General features: G+C 37.9%; 1 protein-coding gene across 4 annotated transcripts in view; it reads right to left on the bottom strand.

Annotated features, from left to right (window-relative positions):
- LOC109143891 (interleukin-5 receptor subunit alpha-like) overlaps positions 1-18,424 on the bottom strand; it is a 28,239-nt gene extending 9,815 nt beyond the window's left edge. Inside the window, exons 1-11 of one of the 4 annotated variants that reach the window (XM_019282659.3) lie at positions 15,979-16,668; positions 9,063-9,156; positions 7,283-7,449; positions 6,462-6,542; positions 5,522-5,721; positions 5,022-5,176; positions 4,740-4,887; positions 4,086-4,194; positions 3,814-4,001; positions 1,658-1,794; positions 14-158 (exon numbers count right to left, since the gene is read on the bottom strand). In XM_019282659.3, the coding sequence (XP_019138204.1) occupies positions 14-158; positions 1,658-1,794; positions 3,814-4,001; positions 4,086-4,194; positions 4,740-4,887; positions 5,022-5,176; positions 5,522-5,624 (985 nt within the window). In that variant the 5' untranslated portion in view covers positions 5,625-5,721; positions 6,462-6,542; positions 7,283-7,449; positions 9,063-9,156; positions 15,979-16,668. Of the gene's footprint in view, positions 1-13; positions 159-1,657; positions 1,795-3,813; positions 4,002-4,085; positions 4,195-4,739; positions 4,888-5,021; positions 5,177-5,521; positions 5,722-6,461; positions 6,543-7,282; positions 7,450-9,062; positions 9,157-15,978; positions 16,669-18,335 lie in introns of those variants that run through there. The other 3 variants (XM_019282655.3, XM_019282658.3, XM_019282657.3) reach the window with 3 other exon arrangements.
- Between the last annotated feature and the right edge of the window lie 6,021 nt (positions 18,425-24,445).

Raw genomic sequence — 24,445 nt, 5'->3', positions numbered from 1 at the left:
CAAGATAACTTACCATCATGAATAAATACTGGTTCGCTCCATTCACTCCAGATCTTGTTTGCTATGCAAATCTCTTTCTTTACCCTCACTTGTACTGCACATTTTTTTGCTGGCTTATGAAATGGATACTTATAGTTCTCTGCAGTGACATTTACAATCTATCAAGAGAGGTTTAGGGGATTATTTTAAATGATTTTCATTGCACTGCAAACAGATATAAACTAGAGATGCCAAATACTACTATTTACATCTTTAACTAGTAGGAAGAGATTTTTCAGAACAAGTTCTTATGTCCAGACACAATTTGATTTTTATCTGATGTGTGTTAAAACTCAGAACTGAACATGAAGAGAGACTGGAACTGATAAGGTGGAAACAGTCTAATTTATGGCAGGAAATTAAGAATTTGAAAACACCGATTCCCCTTTCATTTTTTATCACATCAAATATAGGACGAACACAGTAACTGTGGAACTGTAAGTTTCAAGATTTTGATGTGGGTGGTGTGCTATACTTGCTTCTTTGGTAGAATAAAATCTTGCATTTTTCAGCTGAAGGATGTCCACTATTTTTGTGACTATCCTGAAACATCTTTAATTGTGCCTATGAAAAAAACATCACTTCAAAAGATCAAGCCCAAACATGGAGTGGTGGAATTTAAAGCAGAGGGATCTCTAAATCATCCACCACTTTTGAAAACTGAAGCAAACTTCTTTAAATAAACAATGTTAAGAATTTAAGAAGGAATGAAAAAAAAAAACAAAAAAACCCTCTTGCTTGTAAAAATGAAAAGTGATGTTGGAAGGTTGCAAAGAAGTAGAAAGTATGAATCTCATAGACAGAGAGAGGCATGGAATCTTTGCTTCCTTAGTGTCTTTTTCGGTGACTCTTCTCCTCATACTGACTGGTGTGGTGTGGATTTGGCCCTGTGTACCACGGCACTTCTTTCTCTTCCCTTTAAGACTTTCCCAGTTCTGGTGTCTATTGTTATTTTGTGGTGCCCAAAGCACAATATGAAACTTCAGGTGAAACTCAGCATCTAGACAGGCAAATTAGTCACAACCTACATCTTACATGTGATGTGCTGGTCATATAAACTTGAATAACATTTGACCCTTGCCTAAGAACACAGAATGATTGACTCAGTTTGTGGTTCAGTGTAATCCACAGACCTTTTTTCTTCTGTGTTGACGCCTATATTTTAATTCCTCATTTTGTGTTGACATATTTGACCTGTATTTCCTAATCATAGGATTTTCCTTGTTACTGAATTTCACTTTGTTGATTTCAGAATTAACTAACATTTCAAATCCTAATCTTGTTTCCCATGGTACTTGACAACCTTTCCTAGCTTTCAGACAACACTTCTTTTTCTATAATAAAAAAGTCAATACAGTCTATGTGATACTAATGTACAATTCAAATTTAATTTAGAAGAAAAAAACATTCAATTTGCTTCAATGCAAGCCTGACTCTGAAAGGTTTCATAAAATGTATTGATTTTTCACTTTTTTACCAGAAAGACAAGTAGGATTATTCATTAAAGACAATGGGATTTCTTTAAAGTTTGTTTGAGATTCAATTTTTGTTTGAGGGATGCCTTGTTTTTATGGAAGTCATACTATACAGACTAAGTGTACTAGAAAAGACTGATTACCTTATGATCTGCTATTTTCACTTGATACAAAAAACACTTTTTCCTTGCCGAACCAATAGTAGGTGGAGGTTTCCAGTGAATTTTAATATTTCTGTTTTCAAGGGAAACTGAGACGTTGATTGGTGGGTTCAGCTTCTCTGAAAAATAACCCAGAGAGACCTTCTGTACCTCATGGTCTTTCTCATATTTAAACTGATGTAAAACAAATGAAAGTACATAAGTACTTAAAATACACAGCTGAGTATTTTGTAGCTGGTCACACCCAAATGAAAGGAGACATTCAGTGAGTGACACATTTTCTTTGAAGTTGCTGTTCACTAAGCATCTCAAAATAAAGGGACAGAGTGGGGGGTTTTCACATATCTTTCTAGGAAAGGCAGCAAGAGTGGACAGGACAAGCAGGCTCTGTCTGGAATCAGTGTTGAGGACACCTCGAGTCTGCTACTGGCTCCATTTCATGTAAGACACATGTGTTTTGTCTACCCACAGGCCCAGTGTTATTACTTCGAAAAAAATGGAATTTCATCTCTCACAGAGGGGTTACAGAAGAGCCACTTGGAAAGCCCTCACAGAATCTCAGAAGGGTTTGGGTCGGAAGGGACCTTAAGGACCATCTAGTTCCAAATCCCCTGCCATGGGCAGGGCCACCTCCCACTGGACCAGGTTGCTCAAACCCCCTTACAACCTGTCCTTGAACACTTCCAGGGATGGGGCATCCACAACCCCTCTGAACAACCTGTTGCCCAGAGAACTTGTCTGATTCAATACATGAAGATTTCTGCAGATGCTAAAGAAATATCTCTCTTTCTCTCTCCTGTAAAGGAGCAGGCAAGCACTTGCTATGGAGGAAGTACAGGATTGGAAGCAAGGGGCGTTTGGGTCCCTAGGATTTTAGCCGTGGATTTATATCAGCAAGTCTACAGTTTTTTAGCATGTTAGGGCACTGATCCTCAGTGTGTGCTTGGTACTCAGGCATCCTCAGTCCTTCCCAGCTGCTGCTACATTGCTGTGAAAGGAAGGACTCCAGCTGGAGTTTTCTGAAAAAGCCCTCACAGCAGAGGCAGAAGTTCGCGGCAAATTTCTGCAGACAGGGTCAGCGTGGTCTGGGGATGACACAGCTGCAGTGTGGCACCAGTGAGAAAAGCCAGGGAGAGGCAGAGGGGGAGTGGAAGCACAACTGGTCCGTGCAGCTGCTGTGCTTGCTCTAGCAGCCTTTGAGGGTGGGGGCACACCATGAGCCATGAAGAGTCATGGGCCATGAGAAGAGTAAGAACCAGGGATTTTTTGTTTAGTGTCTGCAGCACTGTTCCTAGACCATGTGTCCCTTCTGTAAGGATATCAAGAATAGGCAGCTTCTCATCCTTTTGTCGTATGTCAGCTTATAGCCAGCTCTGATTGCAGTGTAAAGCTTTAGGTAAAGCAAACAATTCTAATGTCTTAGAAAATATTAAATGAGATCTAACTCAGAATAAATTTTTAGAGTTTTGAATTATATTTTTGCTATCCCGTGAGCTATAACTGATTCCCAGGTTTCAGGTCTGGAATACGATCAACATGTTAATGACTTAAAAGGCACTTGAATCTGCAATCTTTGCTAAAATTCAGGTGAATTTCTTACCCATGAGATTAATTCAAACTTCCCAGAGAAGTTAGGAAAAGTAATTTTATATGATTATTCAAAACTGTCGATAATTAAAAATAACTGCCAAGATATTTTTAACTTAAAAAGTAAATAAAAATGCTACTAATATTAGAGAACATTCATATTCTTAAATTCAGGTTATAAATGAGACTTGTGATTATTTATGCTCTTTTTTTTATCATACTTGCTCAGCACTATAAAAAAACAGGATAGAAAAGAAAACACAAAGAGAAACAAGGGTATAATGATTTAAAATATTGTTTTCTCACATTAGCCTATCTTTTCTTTTAATTAAAATTATAGATAAGCAACGTTATTAAATCAGAGAAAAAAAATTAAAAGCCTTCAGCCATAATCCATTTTATTTAATCTTTGTGTAACATTCACACTGAGATGGATGCCTAAATAGTTAGAGTTAATATTATGACTTTGTCATGCCTATTTCCTTTTTTGCTTTCCATGAAGTAACCAATTAATGAACTTTTCATAATAGACAATAATAGACAATAATTACCTATTGTCTGAGGTGTGAAAGCTTTGCAATAAGACAGTCCTCTTGAACTATTTCTCAAATTTCTTACAGTTATATTTAAATTTATTTTCCTTGATGGTTGGAAGTGCATTTTTTTCATGTAGCATCCGATATTTTTCTTCCATGCATTTTTTATATACTGGTGGCATGCAAAAACTTTTCCTGCATGTCTGTGAGAAGGAAATATAATTTTTTTAAAAAAAGTCTTAGGTCCAAAATCATGGTTTCATACTTATTTTGCTAGACATCCTTACCTGTATGAGGTAAAGATCTGGATATCTTCAGGAGCTTCTGCTTTGATGTGCCAGGTGCAATTGAAAAAAGAAATGTTGTATATGATGCACGAAAGATTCTGAATGTAGACTGGAACAAAGAAATGTAAAAGGAAAGAGTCATGTTTATTTTACATTGATTTCCTAATAACAGCATGATGGTTGCCTTTACAAACCCATTATATAGGCTTATTTCTAGAAGCATGAAGAAGTCCTATGTGAGAAAAAATAGGTCTTTTTGCTTTTTAGACAGTGAAAACTGGGAAGCACATCTGCTACTACCACAAGAGCCTTACTAACCCACTTAAATTAAAAGCTCTGCTCTTTTAAGATTTGCTGAAATCATGTGATACAGAAGGCAATCTTCATGAGAAATGAGTTGCTAGGGAAAATGGAAAGAGTGTTTGGGTCATACTGACATCTTGCTCAGCAGAGCTGGAGTTTTCTGAATCTGGACACATCTAAAAAAGGAAATAATTCTGCAATATCTCAAGGTATTATGAACCGTATTCTTAACATATCTGTACAAAAAAATAGTAGCAGAAGATAATAATCAAATTTCAGAAATTCTCCAAGTAAGGCAGGCCATTATCATAAATGCTTGGACGTCTTAACAACAAGTAGGAAATAGCTGACCTGGAGGTGCCTCGTAAGTAAATTCTGTCCAGTCACTCTCCTTAATTATGTCTTCTGTTTCTTTTGCAAAAAGTTGCGTCTTAACTTTAGCATTAAAACCAGAATGTAACTTAAGATGTATTATCTTTTCCTTCTCCTGCAGTCTTTCCTAAAAGGAGGAAGAAGAAATTCGATGAAGGTAGGCAGTTCTAAGTATTGAAAGGGAAATTATGCAAATTCATCTACTGAATGATGCAATATATTATTTCACTTTGAACTATATGCAACCTCTGAAGAACTTACTTTCCTTTCCTTAGTGGTATTGAAGAACTTGTAAATCAAAATATACTTCACAGTGTATTTCTTGGTTTCTTCTTTTGTCAGGTTATTGTTCCAGGACAAAATAACTCTTGAATCATTCTTGGTCATCCACAGGACATTACGTAGCCCAAGTGCATCTGCAATTACAATGGTATTGCACAAAGAAAGAGAGGATCCTCCACTGTGTACACAAAGGAATTGTCTATCAGCGAGGCTTGCATGCCCAGTAGCCCTACCAGGACCACTGTTCTTGCGTGGAGCAGGAATTTCTGAGCTTTGTGGAATATGATTTTCAGCAGTGAGAATCTTTCTGCTCTTTGCAGCTCTCAAAATTAACTGATTCACTTTTGCCTGTCTTGGACACCTCTCCTACTGCAGGTCTCTGTTTCTCTCTATGGGCTGTAGAAAATGACTTGACAAATTCAGATTAGACATCTGGGACAGTTAACACAGGATGAACTGTTACATAATACTTTACTTACCCTTTATGTCTTGTTGTCCACTTGCCAGAATAGTGGAAAACAGTGCCTTATGCTGGAAAAAGCTTAATATCAGCAGAACAGGAACGACTGTAACACGTGCCATAGCAAATGCTTTGGGCCACAGGTCTGAAGAAACTGAGACTCTTTAGTTCCAAGTTTGGTTGAAAAAACAGTTAGAGCATGACATTTTCATTTTTTATCTGTAAAATATTAGGAAAGGGTCACATAGATGCTTAAAAATGTCTAAAATACAAAAAGTAAATATGAAATGACATATGTTTGACAGGTCTTGTTGATTGGTGCCTGCTATTCCCAGGATGTTTGCATTCAAGACCACTCTTTAACTGGGTGCCGGGGCCAGAGAGGACGTGTGCCGTAGTGCACTGGTTTTGAGTGACAGCACAGCTTTGATTGCAAGCCAAGACCACAGATACAACACTACTGACACTGAAAGCAGTTTAGGTAGGGCCCACCTGACATAACCATCACTAGATACAAGCCCAGTAGCTCTACTTGTGTGTGTTATCCAGCCTCTTGTGACTGTACAGAGCTGTCATTTCTAGACTGTGATTTGTTTTATCTGGTTTAGGAGCATATGAGCTGTAAGAAGAGATGAATCCTGCCATTTGAAAAAGTGAGTATCAGCAAGAGTATTTCAGGTGTTTGCTAAATTTGGAATACAGTGAGCAAACAGATTCAGACTGATCAAACCTGGTTTTAGCAAGACAACATTGCTGTTTCTCTGAAGGGTGAGTATTCATCCAAAGGTTGCTTAATGTAAAACAACATTTGAGACCTCCTGTGTTCATATGCCCCCGTGTTCAGAGACTTTCACTCACTAACTGATTTATCTTGGCTCTGATTTTCTTCACTTTTGAATTCCCAGACATATTGATTCCAGGGATCAACACCTGGAATCATATCAAAATGTTCGCAATACCTTGGCTGATAAGGGGCATTGGTCATGCAGAGGAAAATGTGGGAATGTTCAGCACATAAAAAAAATCTGCAGTGAGGTTTCCTGGAAAAAAAGAAACACACTTAAAAATACATACATATACAGATTTTATAATGCTATTTTGTCACAATGCAGTGAAAAAGAGACCACTTAATGAATGCTGCCATCATTTATGAAATGCTGTGAAAAAATCATAGCAAAAAATGTAAGGCAGAGGTTTCCCCATCTGGGTCATTCTGGAGTGATCTCAGTTGTAGCACCAGCAGCAGCTGTAGTATGAAAGTCACACTATGCACATGGCCAGTGAAAAAAAGAGTAAATTCTCCTGCTTGATGTGCCCAGGTAAGAAGCCAATTCTAATTCTCTGGAGAGGGAATAGTATGGTGTGTGGCAAGAGAAGAAGTCAGGGAAAATATAAAATAAAAACAAGGAGATTTTGATGGTTTACTATTAAACATGTAGTGGCTCATCCCTCTCCATGGAATGGTGCAATCAAAAACAGTCCTAGGAACATGTAAGTACTTTATTTAAATTAGCAGAAAGGGAAAAATGAGGATGGAAAACACTAAGCCAGTTAAAATGTTTGTGGCTAATATTAACATGACCTTTTTTTGAAAACACAAGTCAAAAGGGGATGTGGAACAGGAAAAGGAACAAAATAAATCTTACAGTAGCAACAACTTTTGATGTTAGAAACAAAAATGGACATAATCTGTGCAGCAATATGAATGCATTTAGGTGGAGAGAGGACAAACAGGGGCAGACAAGGAAGATTTTTAAATCTTAGGAAAAAGCCAACCAACCTGAATCAGAGAAAGACATGTCAGGTGAGACCAGTGCTGTTTCCCTGAGATGAACTGCTCCTAGGAGTACCTTTTGTACAGGACTGAGAGGCACTTCTCCACTCAGTGTGCAATGAACTCGTGCACCTTCTCCCACTGATGCTGTGATGGTGGCCACTGTGAGCAGGCTGCAAGTAGGACCAGGCAAATGCATTCAAAGCAGGTACATGGAAAGCTACCAAAAAGTATTAGAGATGGATGCACAAGCTCACATCCCTAATTCAGGAGCTGTAGGTGCTGGGGGACTGCTTAGAGAATGGGCTGCAGGAGGTGACCAGAGTCGTGGATTATTTCTGAGTAACTTCTCCTGTCGTCACTGCTGCAGGAGAAAGAGCAGAAGGACAGCTGGGCTGACCCCAAAGGGTATTTATTATATTTATATACAATTAATTAGTCCACAGAAAACAGTGAAGTGAAAGCACTGCAGCATAATTGCACCCAAAGTGACCTGGAGGGGACAAAAAGCTGTCCATACATAAAAAGCTCTTGATTCACAACTTGTCAAAGAACACATAGTTTCATTTATGCCAGCATAGATGAGCTGAAAGACAGAACATTTCTTCTCAGACATGTGCAGACAGGACTTTGCGTTCGTCATTCTGTGCTACAAAGAGCTTTGAGCATGGTGCTGAAATTCAGTCAATGATGTGCAAAATAAAATTCATTGCCTGACATATTTTTTTCTGATAAGGCTCTCTGGTTCTTTTGTCTCTGAGAAATTGCACACTAGCCAAATATACTTGCAGACAGTCCAGTTAATCTAGTAGGATAGAAATTATCTCAACAGTCTAAATCATCTGAAAAATAACCATAAAGAAAAAAAAAAAACCAAAAAAAACCCCAAGTTCTTTCCAAGTAGAGTCCTGTCAAAAATGGGGTTTTCTTAAAAAATTATTAAAAAAACCCAACATATTTTACTACTTTTTTTTTTTTTTTAATCACATTTCTTTCATTTCTGATCTTCAACTACAGCCAATACCTATTAGTTGGTGCCCAGTAATGTCTGGTTTACAGTAGTGGGTTGTTGGAGTAAGAGAAAGGGAAGGGAAGGGAACTGAGGGGAGCTGCCAGCCCATCCACCACTGCAGCTGCGGACATTGTTTGTAGAAAGCCCACCTGGTGAATTTGGGAAGTAGGCAGTCAGAGAGAGAAAAAATGAAAATAGCTAAAACAAGTTTTGAAAAACTTAAGAGCTGTTAGTTCAAGTGGCAGGAAAATAAACTGTTTAATTTTAAATCCACACCATACATGTGTTAGAATAAAGCTATTTTTGAAAATTTTCTGGGTCTGACTATTACATCCTCCTAAATGCAAAAGTTAATTTCTTAAGAAATAGTTTTTCTAGGCATATATTTTCTTCGGAAAAAAAATAGTAATATTGTCAAAAAAGAAAATTCCAAGTGGTCTTGAAAATTATATTGTGCCTAATTTGGAAAGTAAATTCAACCATTAAACAAAGAAATCTTTTATTCATTGTTCCAATACACACTCTTAGATAAAGGGAATCACTGGGACTGTTTGTCTGATTAAGACTACCTAAAACTTACACTTCACTTAAAGTTGTTGAGTCATACTTTTCAACACTCCTCAACCCCCATCCCATATTTGATAGTAGACAATGTAGAAATTGATCACTGAATGATGAAATAAACAATATAGGTCAAATAAATTTTAAATCTCTTAGTAGCTGAAGAGTCAGTGAAAGAGGAGTACTACTTACATTCTTTTTTTCAAAACTTACCTTAATTTTAATGCTTGTTAAACCCTGGGTACCTATGCATCGTTTGGGCTGAGAAGCAGGACAGATCAGCACTGGAGAATGTCTTGATTTCGGACTACAATAAGAAATTGATTCAAAAGACTTCCCTTTTCACAAAGCACTCCCTCAGAAAAGCCCATTGCCAGGGCCACTTCCCACTGAGGGGCTGAAGCACACCTCTGAATAGCAAACACTGACTGAACCTTACCCAAGGTCTTTGAAATACCTCTAAGGAGACACATCTCTGCATAACTAACTCAGAAGTCAGAGCTGTTACTATTTTTCCTTTTTGTATATGGAAGAAAAAGGTTTCAAAACTTTTGACTTATTTTAATAAGCTTTTATCTTTTAAGAAGAAGTCAGATTAAAGAAGAAATTCAAGTGTGACTATGAAATTAAAATCCAAGAAAGATCCTACCTTACTTGCCATTCTCCTGGTTTTTAGTGGTTAATATGCATCTTTCAGTGTGCACCAAATTGAAAAAAAAAAGTCATAGAACTAATAAGGAAAAAGAAGAAATAAATCTTGAATTTTGAACAGGTAGGACTGTCTGTTTAACTCTTCAGATCTGAAGGTTTGCCCAGCCTAGTCTCTGAAATTGTCCTTTTGATTGGTTTCCTTTGTAAATTATGTTAATTTGCAGTTATCGCAAATGCAATTGCAAGACATACTGACAACTTATGAATGTCATTCTGAGGGGAGTTGACTGACTTGATAATAAGTGGGTTTGAAACCAACCACTTTATTCATACACACTGATCTTTTGCATTCCAATTTTCAACTGGATTTGGAGGGGCAATAATGGATAAAAATTGTTCTTTTTTTTATTTTTCTGGTAATGTGGCTTGGAACAGCTATGCCTCATTGTTCACATGAAAAAGTTTATTCACTAAGAATCTGACCCCAGGTTTTGGTGCAAAAATGAACTTAAAGTGTCAAGAACGCATTCTATATTGCCTTTTCAAAAATTGCCAAATTTGGACAAAATATTTCACAATCCCTTCTATAAAGGACTGAAGAGATCAAGGAATATAGTTTTTATCATTTGCTAGCTGATATGATCCTTTCCAGAGCATAGAAACTGGCTCTTCTGCTTTGCTTTCCCCCATCTTTAGATACCAGACACAGAGCAGAGAAATGCTGAAAAAGGAAGGATCCCATAAAACCCCCTTGCTTTGATGGCTTATTCAGTGAAGTCGTAGAAACGTTAAGATCTTCACTCTCATCCCAGGCAGAGACTGTTACAGTTATGTATGGAAATAGATTTATTCTGCTGCTTTGTCTTTTGGGTGCCTCTTTCTTTCAATAAAATATTTTTGACAGTGATTACTCTAACTGACTTACATCTAGATTTTCCTGATACATAGATTTAATGAGCTAATCTTGATCTTAGATTAGAAAAGGGTATATTTAGGTCCATGTGTTTTTTTGTTTGTTTGGGGTTTTTTTTTTATTAAAGCTAAATAATAGAGTTATTCAAGGTAAGGCTAAACCAACAACATTTATCTCAAATACTTGAGTCCAATTGCTTCCTTGTTCTGGTGTTAACCAGACATGATCTGGTGGGGATGTCCAAAACCCACACTTTTCTAATGATGAACTAAGATAAAGGAAGGTAAATGTTTCTGGAGAATTTTTACTATATTTAGAAGTATGTTGTATTTAAGTGATATAGGGTGACTTGGAATCTCAAATCCAGTGGTAATAGTGGCAAACCTGACCACAAGCCGAGTACTTAATTTTCAAAATGTAGAAAACTTCATTTCCCATTGTATCTTTTTTTTATTAGAAAAACGTAAATTTTGTCTGGTTAAGTGTGGTCTGTACATTGAATCGATGGTAGTACCTCAACAATTGCAGTATGTTTCTTCCTCTTTTCTTACAACATAACTCACTGCTACTGCTGACTTCAGAGAAAGGAAATTTACTTTACATATATTTTCTGGAGTTCTCTTAAAATTTTAAATAATTAAGGATTTTTATTTTAATTTTTAAATTTTCATATGTTGTTAACTTGTTCAGAAAAGCAGGAATGGTAGGAATTCAACTTTTTTTTTCCATCCATTCCTCTCACACGGAGTTGCATAATAGTTTCAGTCCATCAAAGTGATGGATTGGAACCTCGTGTGGATTTGGGCTGATGGGAACAGCCCAATGTAATGATGTAATTAAAAATATCCATAAAACCAGTGCACTCTGCAGTTACTTCACCAGGTTTCAGGTGCCTGTGGAAAGGAATGACTGCTCCCTCTCCATAAAGCCTGTGCTCTGAGCAGTGTGTAGTACTTGACAGCCTTTTTTTCTCAGTCCTCTGAACCCTGTGTGGAGCCAGTTCCAGTGAAGTCCCATGCCTGTGGCTAAAGGACAAGGTCTTTCCCTTCTCGAAGTCCCTGCAGTCTAGTTTGTTGTGTCAACACAGCTAGTGTTTGCAATCATGTGCTGGGGATATTTGGGGTACTCTTTTGTTCCACCTCTGTTTATGCCAAGAGAGGAAGAAGGGAAAATCTCATCTTTTGCTCTGTACTGAAGTGAAAATGAAGTTTCAGAAACCTGGGCTGTTAATGAAGTGTTTCACTGCAAAGGAGTAGTGAGGAGGCTTGAAGGATAGCAGTAAGATAAAGGGAGTGTCCTGAAAGTGATACGTGCTTGTTAGCAGAAAGGAATTTTGAAATCACAGCTTTCTACTTGCAGTGACTAAATTGCCACCATCTGGGTCTCTTACTTCTGTTTTAAGGCTGATCTCGTTTCTGTTCCATATAATACAGATGGCAGTTGTGCATGCAGTCTTCTACTCTGCATCTGCAATATCAAAATGTAACATTTCTTTTGTCGTGGATTACTTTTGTAACACTTTTCAAACTATGTGTATGTGCATATACCACCACAAGGCTTGAGAAAGGCACTTCTTTGTTTTCTGAAAATTATCAGCTGCAACAAATAGCCGTCTGTTGACAATGAAAGTCAACTTTAGATACAATGCCTCTGTTTCAGTTCCTCTCAAATCCTACAGGCAGAGATTTATGAGATAGCAATGTGCAGGTTTGGGTACACTGTGGGGCATGGTGACTTTGCATCAGTGGTGAGAAAGAGTCCTATAAAGGGGTGCAATACTATGTAGGCATGCTTGGACTCAGCTAATCAAGAGGAATCAGTGAAAGATTTCAATTATAAATATAGTGCTGTTAGTGTTGTGATTACAAAACCATTAGACTAAATCAGACCCATTTAACACCTCCCTTAGGATATGCACTGCATTTAATGGGAGAGGTGGGGGAGGGCAAGAATACATAAAACCAGATCCCTAATCTTTCCTGAGTGAGAAACAGAGAGTTTATACAAATTTTCTAAATCACACCAGATATATCTGAAATAGCTAATTGCTACTATTCTGTCATTGCCATTTGAAATTTAATGAACTACATAAAAAACCCCTCCTAACACTGGTCAGAAGCTGATGTCCCATTATGCACACAAATTCCCTCTGGGGTGATGGTCAGACTACTGATGCATCACAATAGTGGTGATTACAAGAAGTCTAAGAGACTAGGGCTTGAAAGAATGAGTTATCTTTTATCATTAAAATATCAGCTGTGCATCCTGAATATTTCTAGGAAGAGATCCTTCTGTATTATTTCAAGGGAACTGGTAAAACATAGCCTAATACAGAGAAAATTCCAAAGCACTTCAGAGCGTATATATCGTCACGTGATTATTAATTTATGCAATTATTCCTGATCAGATATTCAAGTGCTGACAGCAGTATAGTTAATGCATATACTTTATCAGCTACAGACTTGTGGAACCAAATAGGAGACTAGCAAAGCGTGTTGGGCTCACCTTTATTTATGCTTAGCTCTTGGAGTCAGTTTGAATCATTTGATGGCTGTTGTGCTGCAAACAGCAGCTCTGCATGGGCAGATGTGTGGGATGTGCCTGTTTCTATATGAGTACTAACAAAAGCTGCATAGTTCAAGGAGGCAGAGACCTCAACGCCTCCTCTTTAATTCTGTTTATAACTCAGCTTTCCAAGTTACCACAGTTAAACTGAGCCACTAAGCCACCATATCAGTCTGTAGAGCATCTTCCCACGAGACCTGTACTCCCAGGACTTTCACTACCTGGAGCGCAGTGCATATGATCAGACAATGAACAAGAGACAGGCCTTGCTGGGAGGACTGGGCAGCTGGGAAAGACTTAAGACAGATGGCTCATGTTTCTTCTCGGTCACAAGTCTGGGAATGGAATTAATCCTCCATTTGGACTCCTGCAATCTAGGACTGGTATTCTGACTGAAAACCAGTGTCTACTAGGAGGCACTTGTGCAGGTTCCTGTTACAGCTAATGGAGATCCAGCTAAAGTAATGAGTCAACTAAAAAGAGAGAGAAGACAGAAGGGGAGAGGGGACACTCACCCCACCTTCAGATAGACCCATATAATAGATCTCATAAATCACACTGTAAACTGCTTTAATTAATTCTCTGCTCACAAAAATGAACTTCGGACCCCTAAAATATTTAGAAATGTAATCTCTGCTCTCCCCCTGTTAGGATAAAACCTTTAAAACCAAGCAGGTTTAAAAAAAACAAGGGACTCTAAATAAGAAACATTTTCTCCACTCAACTCCTATCATGGAGCATTGTTAAATTACCTCCATGCTGCTTCTATACAATTCATATAAGATTGTCCTTCAGCATAGTTTATTCTATTTTCCTTTCCTGTTGGTATGCAGAAAACATTTCAAGTGCTCAAAAACAATCCTTAAAGCATTTTTAAACTTCAGGTCATAATTTTCATAATGCCACCATGAAGAACTAGGAAGGACTGGCACCTGCAAAGCATCTATTGATTTACAAATAGTTTTATTAAAAATCTGCTTCCTATCTAGATTTTGGATATTAAATAAGGAGTCTTCTAGTACTACTATGGGGTGCTCGTGGCTTAACCAAGTATGACAACATATATGTGCAGATGACATTCTCCTTGGAAGCAAGTATGTCAGTGGAACTGAATATGGAGAGGAAAAAAGTCTATATGCCTGCTATAGCCATCGTTTTAGGCAAAATTTTCTTACCCTTGTGGCACTCCTCCCTACCAAACTCTATCTGCCCAAGAGCACAGTAGTGAAGAGCAGCATTTAACACTGAGTTGAAAGAAAACTTACTCTCAGCCGAACAGTCTGGTGATATAAAATTCATTAGAGACAGGCAGAGGGAAAATGTCCATCCATCTGCCAAGTGAAAATAAATAAACTACTTGTTTGTGGAACAGCTTTTGCTCGCTGTTTCAAAACATGTCAGCTTCTTTACAACTGAGCCATCTAAGAAAATAATTCCTCTTGGTCACTTCACCCAGAGAGATATTCAGAAATTCATTCTGTATTAGAGAAAGATATATTTCTAGGCACTCTGCTCATCAGCCTTAATTATTGTTCAACATTGATAATTGTGTTTGTTCAAACTTCTATCTTCTTATTACTAGCCTGGAGCTCGTTAATACAAATTCTTCCATTGAGGTCTTATGGTCTGTCAGCCTCTGTTCAGGGTCAATACCCTAAGAAAGCCCACTGAAAGGCAGTTGTGAGAGACTGGAATTTTAAAATGGTTAATGACTCAAAATAATTGGCCGTTTGCAAAAGCTGCAGGTGCTTTACTGACCATGCTCAAAGTAATCATGCAGGTTCAGAGGGGGTGCACACCCACCACCAGAGGCTACAAGCTGGGGTTTGAGCCAGATAAGGGAAGAGGTGTAAAGGAAGCAGATCATATGAGGTGGGATAGTGCTTTTAACGTCTTGTGTCCTCCCTTACGCAAATGACTCAGGAGTGAAAACTCCCTTCCAGGGAAGAACTGGGACACTCAGATGTGGCCTGAAGTTATTCATCCCTTCTGATGGGCCATAATTGGCTCAACTATGGCAGAGTGAGAGGAAGCTGTAGTATCTTAGAATGTGTCATAAACCATCAAAGACCCCTCACTGCCCCTTGAGCCACAGTCTTGCAGTGTAAGACTCCCAGCCCCATGGGAGGTATCTTGGCATTCCCACCGAACCTGAGCGTATATAAATCCATCTGTGTTTTGTGGGTTTCCCCCATTCCCAATGGATCAAGACTGTGACCATCACTTTGACCAGCTGGCATCAAATATATAGAAATTGCAATGATCAAGTCTTGTTTCAGGACCCAAGGGTGATGATATCTTTCTACCCTTATCCTTTCTTTCTTTTCCCTCATACATTTTCTTAAGTGATATTTTTCTGCTTTTATATTACTATGGATAACAACGAAGATCTGCTTTCCATTGCAACCAAGTTGTTCTAAAATAAACCCTACATACATGTATATATAAACACCTATCATTCAGTGTTGTTTCACTCTAATCTGCCCCAAGAGATCTATTAATAAGAACCTGGGTTACCCTCACCTTCTGTGGTGGGTCTTAACAACAAAGAGCTTTGAAACAACTATATTCTCACCCAAAAGGCTGACCTTTCTACAGACACTGTTGATTGTCATCATTAAAAAAAAATCAGGAAATCTTTTGACAAAATCCTAAAATGTTAGATAGTTAATAAATCTGTTTTATCCTAAATTTTAGAAAGGTTAGTAATAAGAGCCATCTGAAACCTGCACCTTTGCTTGAAAATAATTTGAGTGCAGAGTGGGGGTTATTTTTCAGTATCCCAGTGGAGGGTACTTGATTTTTCTGACTAAAATATAATTTTTTGCTTGAGGATTGATAGAAAACAATGAATGTGGAGGAGAAGTTGGGTTTAAATCTGTCAGACAGAGGAGAACTGCTCCAGCACAGAGGTAGGAGGGAGGGTTCCTGCCTCTGGAAACTTGAGAGAAGTGAGTGAATTTTCCTGACATTTTAAAAAGTAATGTTGTTAGAACTTACCTTTGGCAGAGGTTCACAGCAGTTGCAGTCCATCCATGAGTCACTCCTTCAGCACCACAGGAAGGACTCATGCTTTTCTGATGGAGATGAGAGGATGCAGCCCTCTATGATGTTATTTCAACTGTGAAGCTTATATCATTCCCCATTTAGTTTTCTGGGGAGTCCCAGTGAGACATACTCCTCATTCTGAGGTGATTTCTCAAAACTCTAGCTTCTACTGTGGATCAAGCTTGCCTTAACATTTTCAAATCCTTTCCCGCACTCTGTCCAACGTTACTTCCCTTTTCCCATAGATCAGCTTACTCACCTCCTTGTGCACAATCAGATCAGCTAATTAGTAAATCAGTCAGAACTCTGCCTTTTCAGTCACAGACATTACTTTTTTTCTAACCCTTACCAGTGCACTTAATCACACAAGTAGTACCACCAGCTCTACTGACGTGAGAGTTCACATGTTTGCCCAGCTGATTCAGGGTTGTCATCACTCTTTTAAACTGTTCCCTGCATTAGGCTGAGTCACACTAATTTAGCCACTTCCACTTCGTTGTTATCTGAAAATTTTATGTGGCGAAATGTTTTCTTCCTTTTAAGCCATTATTCCTCAGTTTAACAAGGTTTTGTTTCTGAAGAACCGTAGAATCATGGAACGGTTTGGGTTGGAAGGGACCTCAAAGATAATTTTGTTCTAACCCTGCTGCCATAGGCAGGGATGCCTTCCCCTAGACCAGGTTGCTCCAAGCTCCATCCAAGCTGGCCTTGAACACTTCCAGGAGTGGTAAGTCCACAACCTCTATGGGCAACCTGTTCCAGTGATTCACCACCCTCTCAGGAAAGAATTTCTTCAAATATATCCAGTCTAATTCTACCATCTTGCAGTTTAAAGCCATTGCCTTATCTCACATCGAGTTACCAATACCTGCAGGAGAGCTTGCTAAAGAGGTATTTTTCTTCCAAACCCAGCCGTTCTGCTGGGTGAAAGACTAATATCCTATCTCCTATTAGATGAGACCCATGATTACATGGCTGGGTTTTGGACATGTCCTTTGAACAAAAAGATTAGCCAAATCAGGAAAATTTGTGGTCAACAGGTCAGTAGAGAAGGCTGCTAAACCTGAAAAGGACATGTCAGTATGATGAAGATGGACTGCAGTCAGACTTGAGATCTTTTCAGCTTCCTTTACAGCTAAAAACAGAGTTGCTTTAATAGAGTGACTGCCCTCAATGTGGGTGGAAAGCATACTAAGAATTATTCAATATTTAGGGTTTTAAAAGTGCTGTATCTTTTCTAAACATCTCATAGGAAAAATCACACCAACTTGAAAAACACAGGGCAAATAGTTGTTAAAAAGTCTTGGAAAAAAAAAAAGCAAAGGAAAATTATCTTGGATAGTGCATCTCACAAACTCGAATAATGAATCAATGAATGAAGTACATCTAAGAATCAAATAGCTCAAATGAAAAACTTCACTATTAGAACATGAGAAGCCCAAGTCTTCTATAAAATACAGAAAGACTGAAGAAGCACATAATTTATTTACTTACTTAATATTTTCTCACACAAAACTCAGAGTAGCCTAGTCTGGAAGCGACTTTAACACAATTCTTGATCAGTGAGGATACAATAATGAGTGCATGGTGAAGAAATTAAAGTACTTATGTTACTGCTGTAGAACTACAATTTCAGACTGATGCATCTCACCTTTCTAGGAATAATCAGGTAAATGTCACTGTAACTTAAAAGGCAAAGGAATTCTGTATTAAAGAATTTTCAGTCTTTTCTGTCGAGATATTTTTATCTACACAAATCCAGTTCAGCTCTCATTATTTTCAATGTAAAGAAATACACTCTGACAAAACAAAATCCCCCCAACCATGTTCATTTGCACCCAGAAAGAATCCATTTCTATTCACAGAGTCTAAAATGAGCACAGAATCACGTAACGAAATTATAGGTGAATGCAATATGCAGTTTTATTCTACACTTCAGAGATGAATCCCATCTTTGAAATCTTGTTTAACATCCACTGTATGGACCTTTAATTCTGTTAAAAATATTACTAAATATTAAAATAAAATAAAATAAAATAGGAACTAGGACTAGGAGCTAATAATGTCTGTAGCTAAAAATGTTTATCTAAACGGATACTGAAATTGGCCAGATAGAAAGTTTCTAGCACAGTTCTGAGTATTAGAAAGCAGGCATTCTTTATTGCAGTGCGCCAGTCACTCTGAGGTTATTTCCTCTAATCAAGTGCACTGAAGGTCAGGTGAACAGAGTTTTTATCATACACACTGTTTATGCATTCATTTGCTATCCCCACTTCCTTGGTTTTATTTTACATAGTCGCATCCCTTACCTGAAGTCCTATATGGTTCTTTGGGGTCTGTCTTCAATGTCCGGTGTCCTTTTTAGGGGACTGTGCCTCAATGCCCGCATTTAAGTGTTGTTCTGCATAACTTCTGCTTTGTCAGCCTTGCAGAGCTGAGCTGGCATCCTGCTTACATTTTGCATGATTTCTGTTTTTCTAAGTTATATCGTTTATCTGTTTCTTCAAGGCTGTGTCATTCTGTTCTACTGTCCTTGATAAGAGTAAGATGTTGTTCTGGTCTGCTATCCTTATCAAGTGAGTAAAATGCTGTTTTACCCTACTGTCCTTATCAAAACTATTTCCAATTTTCCACTTTTTAAACAATTTGTTGTGCATGGAGGAAAAGGCTAAGGTGGAATGTTAACACCCCGATAAATATCCCATTTGGTTGGAGACTGGATTAAGGTTTCAAATTGTGGTAGACTCCAACTCCAACATGGACTATTTCCTGAAGTGCTCCAAAAAAGAACCCAAGTTGGTTCTGCAATGAATATATTAAACATGTAGTTTCTTTTAAAGTACTATTTCTATCATTCAATGAATAAAAATTGGTCCAGTACAAGTACCTTTACTTGGTGCAAAGTTTTCTTCACATTATAGCCTTGTGTGACCTGGAGATCTCTGTTCCTACCCTGACAGCCACAAATACGTAGAAACAGATGCTTCCATATTTGAGTCCCAGTCTGAAATAATAGCTCAGAAGCATGAGCTTTGGAGAGCGTTTACTGCAATCCTATTTTATAGAATACCAAAATCACAGAATGGTTTGGATTAGAAGGGACATTTAAACACTGTCTAGTCCAACATCCTTGCCCCCAACCTGGTCTTGAATACTCCCAATGAAGGAGCATCCACAGCTTGTCTGAGCAACCTGTTCACAGAGATTGGGGATTGCCCCAGCCCAGGTGCAGGACCTTGTTATTTCCATCAAGTTTACATAAATCCATTCCTCAAGCCTCTCAAGCTCCCTCGGGATGACATCTCCTCCCTCTAATGCATCAACTGCACCACTCAGCCTGGTGTCATCCACAAACTCACTGAAGGGTGCACTTGATCTCACTGCCCATGGCACTGCTGAAGAGGTAAGATAGTGCTCATCCAATCATGGACACTTGTGGAACACCACTTGTTGCTGATTTCCACTTGGGCATTGAGGCACTGACTGTAAGTCTTTGGATGAGCCCATTCAGCCATCCAACCATCCATCTGTCAAAGTGATGTCTGTTCAATCTAGAGGGAAGACTGTTGTGGGGGACCATATCAAAGGACTTACAGAAGGGATTTACGTAGGATAAGTGAGTAGAAATGCGTTTTAGGTTTAATGCATGGAGTGACCTAATGCTGCTACTTAGAGAAAAATTTTCCTTCTGAAATTAGGGTGTGTTTTTTCAGTATTTGCAAGGGAGGAAAATTAAAGCAGAATAAAACAGACACAAACCAAAGAACGGAGTGTCTTAACAAGGGATGACTGAGAAGCAAAGTATCAAGACACAAAATTAAGCCCTCAAAAGATACATGCAGCCTTCACCTTGTATGCAGGCAGTGCCTTGCTGCTTTCTAGGCTCAGTGAGTAATCAGCCTTTGTTTCTGTTCCTTGGGAAGATTCTCAAAGTGGCCACATGATGGTAGCCTAGGATCAGGTACAAGAAGCTAAATCATGAAAGTAAAGGAAATAAGGAGGAAAATTAATACTTGTAAACTGAAATAAATGTCTGGATGAGTCATCTCCACAAAGTGAGGACCTGAGCTATAATTCAGCTTTCAGGTATTGTAATATCCATAGCCCTATACTGAGATATGCTATATGTTTGGAGCTCTGCACTCTAATAGACAAATGCATATCTAGTAAAATTCTGCTTACACTTTCCTTCCTGCTTCTTGGTATCTCACATAAAAGGTGACTGGTTTAAAATAGATTAAACTAGAGAAACAAAATCAAAAATGAATGAAAGATTCTCTTTTGATATTTAACCTCTTCATTACTATAGCTGCAATGTTTACTCTTGGCATTAGCAATGAAGAAGACTAAATGCAAATCGTGGAATTCTTATGTTTTAAATTAAAGTCTACAAAGCTACTTATTTAAAAGTTGTACAATTATTCTGGTTTTAAGAAGAATACAGACTGACTTAAAAAGTTGTTGTTCTGTTAAAATGTGCTCATCTTGTAAAATATGCCTTCAGACTACTCTGGCATGCAACTCCTCTCCCTTTTGTTAAGCAAATCAAATCATCCTTCAGACTGCAAAGCAGCTAAGGAGAACTTCATCATCAGGTTGACTGCCTTGGTGAAAACATCCATGTCTAGGTCAAACACTGATTATGAGACTCTAATTGACAAGACTATGAGAGATGCCTATGTAGTACCCCAAATCCTCTGCAGAGGTGATCTTGGGCATAATCATGAAGTCTTACATTCCACACAATTAGTTAAACTGCCTATACTGAAATTGATTGAATACTGTTTGCTCTGTATAAATATTGAAGGTTTCAACTTTTCCAATCTATATGAAAAATTGTATTAAGAAAAATGACTTGAAAATAAATTAAGGCTTTTGTTCCAGCTCAGTTTCCAGTAACCAAATTCACTGTAGCAGTTACAGCATCACCCAACTTCTCTAGTCCTGGGACTCAGGGTTCCAAGAATAATTCTGTTCTGAGAACAGAAGAGGGTCCAGTTTCAAGAATTACAGAAACAGAGTAGTTACAAAAGTCTCAGCATTATTGCAGTCCTCCAGCAGACCTCTTTCAATTCCTCTACACAGCAGTAATCAGAAGTCCTTACTTCTGCAGATCCTGAAATGAAATGTCATAGCAGGGAACATGGTAGTGTCCTGCTGTTTACTCTATGAATAAAATTGAGGAATTGAGACCTGAAGAAGAGGAAACATCTCAAGGACCATCCCCTACCTATTTCTCCTCTGCTCAGAAGAGCAACAAGAACAAAGGGTGATGGGAATGAAGATGTACAAGATACAGACAGAGAGAAGGGGGGCAGATTTGATATGATTTACCACTCCTCCAGTGAGATAGAACACCAATGAGTAGTGCACTCATTGAACATTATAAATAATCAGATTTAAATGCTGTTGTCTACTTTAATAACTTCATTTTCCTGTTAAAAATATTTAAAGATGAGGAAGACTGGGGGCTCCATACTCAGACTGTATCATGGGGTACATGAAAAGGAGATTCTATGCTTCTCAGTTCCAGGACACCAGCACAGACAAGTGACATACTGTTGATTTGATACACTCAGGACATTTGCACACATGAAGAAACTTTTCCTGATCTGTGCATTGATTTCACCCAGCCCAGAAAAAAGTGTACACATGTCAAACAGGAATGTAGTCAAGACTGGTGACATAGTTTATTACCCATCTACAGGGAATTGGGCTGGCTTGTGCAAAGCTGGGAGCAACTCTTCTGCAGGCCAGAGCATTGGGCTGATAATTCTGTACAAGGCAGTGTCCCTAAGCAATAAGCAGAAAACAGTGGCATGGCTTGAAGTAATGGTACCTGACCTATACCTGAGCCAGAAGGAAGACTCATGTTCATCTGCCTTTCAGGTGGTGACCTGTACAAACATCTGTATGAAAAATGTGTGAAGGAAGTGAGTGAAAATTATGCAAATGAAGTAATGAAGAGGGCATTATTCTATTCTGATTTCTTTGTCTCCCAAGGCAGAGAGTGACCCTGCTTCTCCTCATGGTTTAACGGAAGTAAGGATAAGGGAAATGAGGCAATAAAATCACACTGTCAAAGCATGCAAAATATACCAAGGCAAGGTCGTAGTTTCTATCCTTTTTGTTCTCCATTACTGTAAGCACCACAAGGAAACAGGTTTTCAAGGAGGAGGTAGGTTTAATTTTGTCTGGTTTTCTTTTCTATTTTCCTCTCTGTTTCTCTTTTATTTTACTCCAAAGAAGCTAGGCAAAGAAATACTGAGTTTTGCTATTTCTGCTAGTTTTAATGTTAAAATAACTGTGAGGGGTGGATAGACACTACCTACAAATACCTGCTTTCCTCTGATTAATGTCTAAGCCAATATTTTGATGGTATATTTTTTCTACAGTCTGAAAATAATTGTATAAATATATTTTAAAATTTGCAGTTTCCAGTGTTACTGGCCTCATCCACGTAGAAGTATTTTGTTTGTTAAGTTAAATCTGCATTACAGAATTGGAGAGGGCCTCTGTCACTTTCTCTTGAAAACACAGTCAAATTGGAAATGCTTGGATTTTAGGTCTTTACATCCACAGAGTAAAATCACAATATGGAGTGAATCTCTTTTAGGAGTATTGCATTTAGGCACCAGTAGAATGGAAGTATGTCAGTGTCTTTTCTCTTCTATGATTTTAATACTTTAGAAGATTTCATATACAAAATTCCCTGAAAATGTTGCAGGAATGTGGGCATAATTTTACCCTCATACCACATCCAATATGTAAGCAGGAATTCCATTTTGCATTTTCCAACTGACAAAAATGGCTTTCAAAATCTTTCAGAGGCAAAGCTGGGAAATAAATCTCAGGAGTCTAGTTTTATGTACTATACTCAACACAGACTTTCACTTAACAAAAAATAGTCGTATAAAAACAAAGTATAAGTTTTGGGGTTTTTTTTTTCAGTTGCAAACCTTCCTTTTCATTGGCTATAAAAATAATAGCAGGATCAAAATATGATAAAATTTATGGTTATGTGTTACTCATAACCAGCAGATTACTGGACAGTTTTTATTCTGATCTAATCACCTCTCTAATCAACCTAGATGAGATTAGACACTGCAGTAACGTTTCAGCTTCTGAATTCCTAACATGATTATCCCATGTGGAAGGGTGTTAGGGTTCAGGCTTCTCTGAGAAGTAACTGAGAGTGGCTTGTGCTGTAGCACAGTCTAGCAGTAGCCAATTTTCATAGAAACTTTATAAACTACAGTACAGGAAGGAAACAACTTCACATAGAAATACTTTAATTTTCCTTAATATTTTCTGCAATAATCTGCACAGGAACTATTTAATATGTGGAAGGAAGTTTGAAACATCTCTGGAGAAAATATTACTGTTCTTCTACTGCAGCTGTTTTTCTAAAGACAAGCAGCACATGATACTAGCACAGGTATAAGAAAGAGGAGAAAAAGACATTTTCAGTAATAAGTTTTCAGTTTTCAGTTGAGAAAATAATAGTGGCAGCATTTCTCTTTAGTAACTACATGTGACTTCCAGATGATGTAAGAAAGGAAGGGAACAAATCCTCTTGGATTTAGCTGACAAAGGTGGATAGCTCAGAATTAGAGTTCCCTCTGGGCTCTATTTTCAGTGAATGGCAGAAAATAAATACAGGGAAGCTTTCATTCATCTTGTCCTAGACTAGATTGAATAAACTGTGTCCAGAGTAGCTGTTTTTTCTCCAGGCAGTGGTAAGGCAGTATAGAATTACTGGTTCTCCTATGAGCATCTATACCGCTTTTCAGTAAGTTTAGGTAAGACAAACTCCACCTTACACTTAGCAGCATTTTCAGAGTTAGGTTAAAAGGTTAAAGTAATTTAATTGGGTTGGGGTTTTTTTTGATCTCTAATATTGAGTATGTTCATTCACATCCTTTACAAAGTATCTGGTCAATTATGTCTAAGAATCAAGAAGAGTTTATGAATTTTTTCATTGAAGAATCACTTTATAAAAGCAAAAATTCTCTTGGGCTCAAGACCCAAAGGTGAGATCCTGTCCTTCCCTGTTAGTAATGTTGGTTACCACAAAGGATTGCAGAGCAAAATTCTTTTCTCTCTGATATTTTTCTGAAGCTAAATTGCCTACATTGTTTCTGATGTCTGCTCAAGAGATAGAGATAATCTAAGTTGACACAAATAAACAAACAAGCAAATAAATGAATAAATAAAAGCACTGTGTGTACTTGAAACAATGGGTTGTTATGAAGTTGGGTGCAATCATAATTGTCACATCTCAGTTAAATATCTCACCACTTCCATGAAAAGAATGTAAAACAACATTTCAAATATATCTAAAGATTGTAAAATATGTGAAAATAAGCTAATTGTGTCTGAAACAAAGGATGCTTCGGAGGATATTAACATACTTGCA

Source organism: Corvus cornix, chromosome 1 (assembly GCF_000738735.6).
Source record: "Corvus cornix cornix isolate S_Up_H32 chromosome 1, ASM73873v5, whole genome shotgun sequence".
NCBI classification, from domain to species: Eukaryota; Metazoa; Chordata; class Aves; order Passeriformes; family Corvidae; genus Corvus; species Corvus cornix.
Note: the sequence above shows the minus strand (reverse complement) of the source record. Positions and strands in the feature narration are given on the sequence as shown.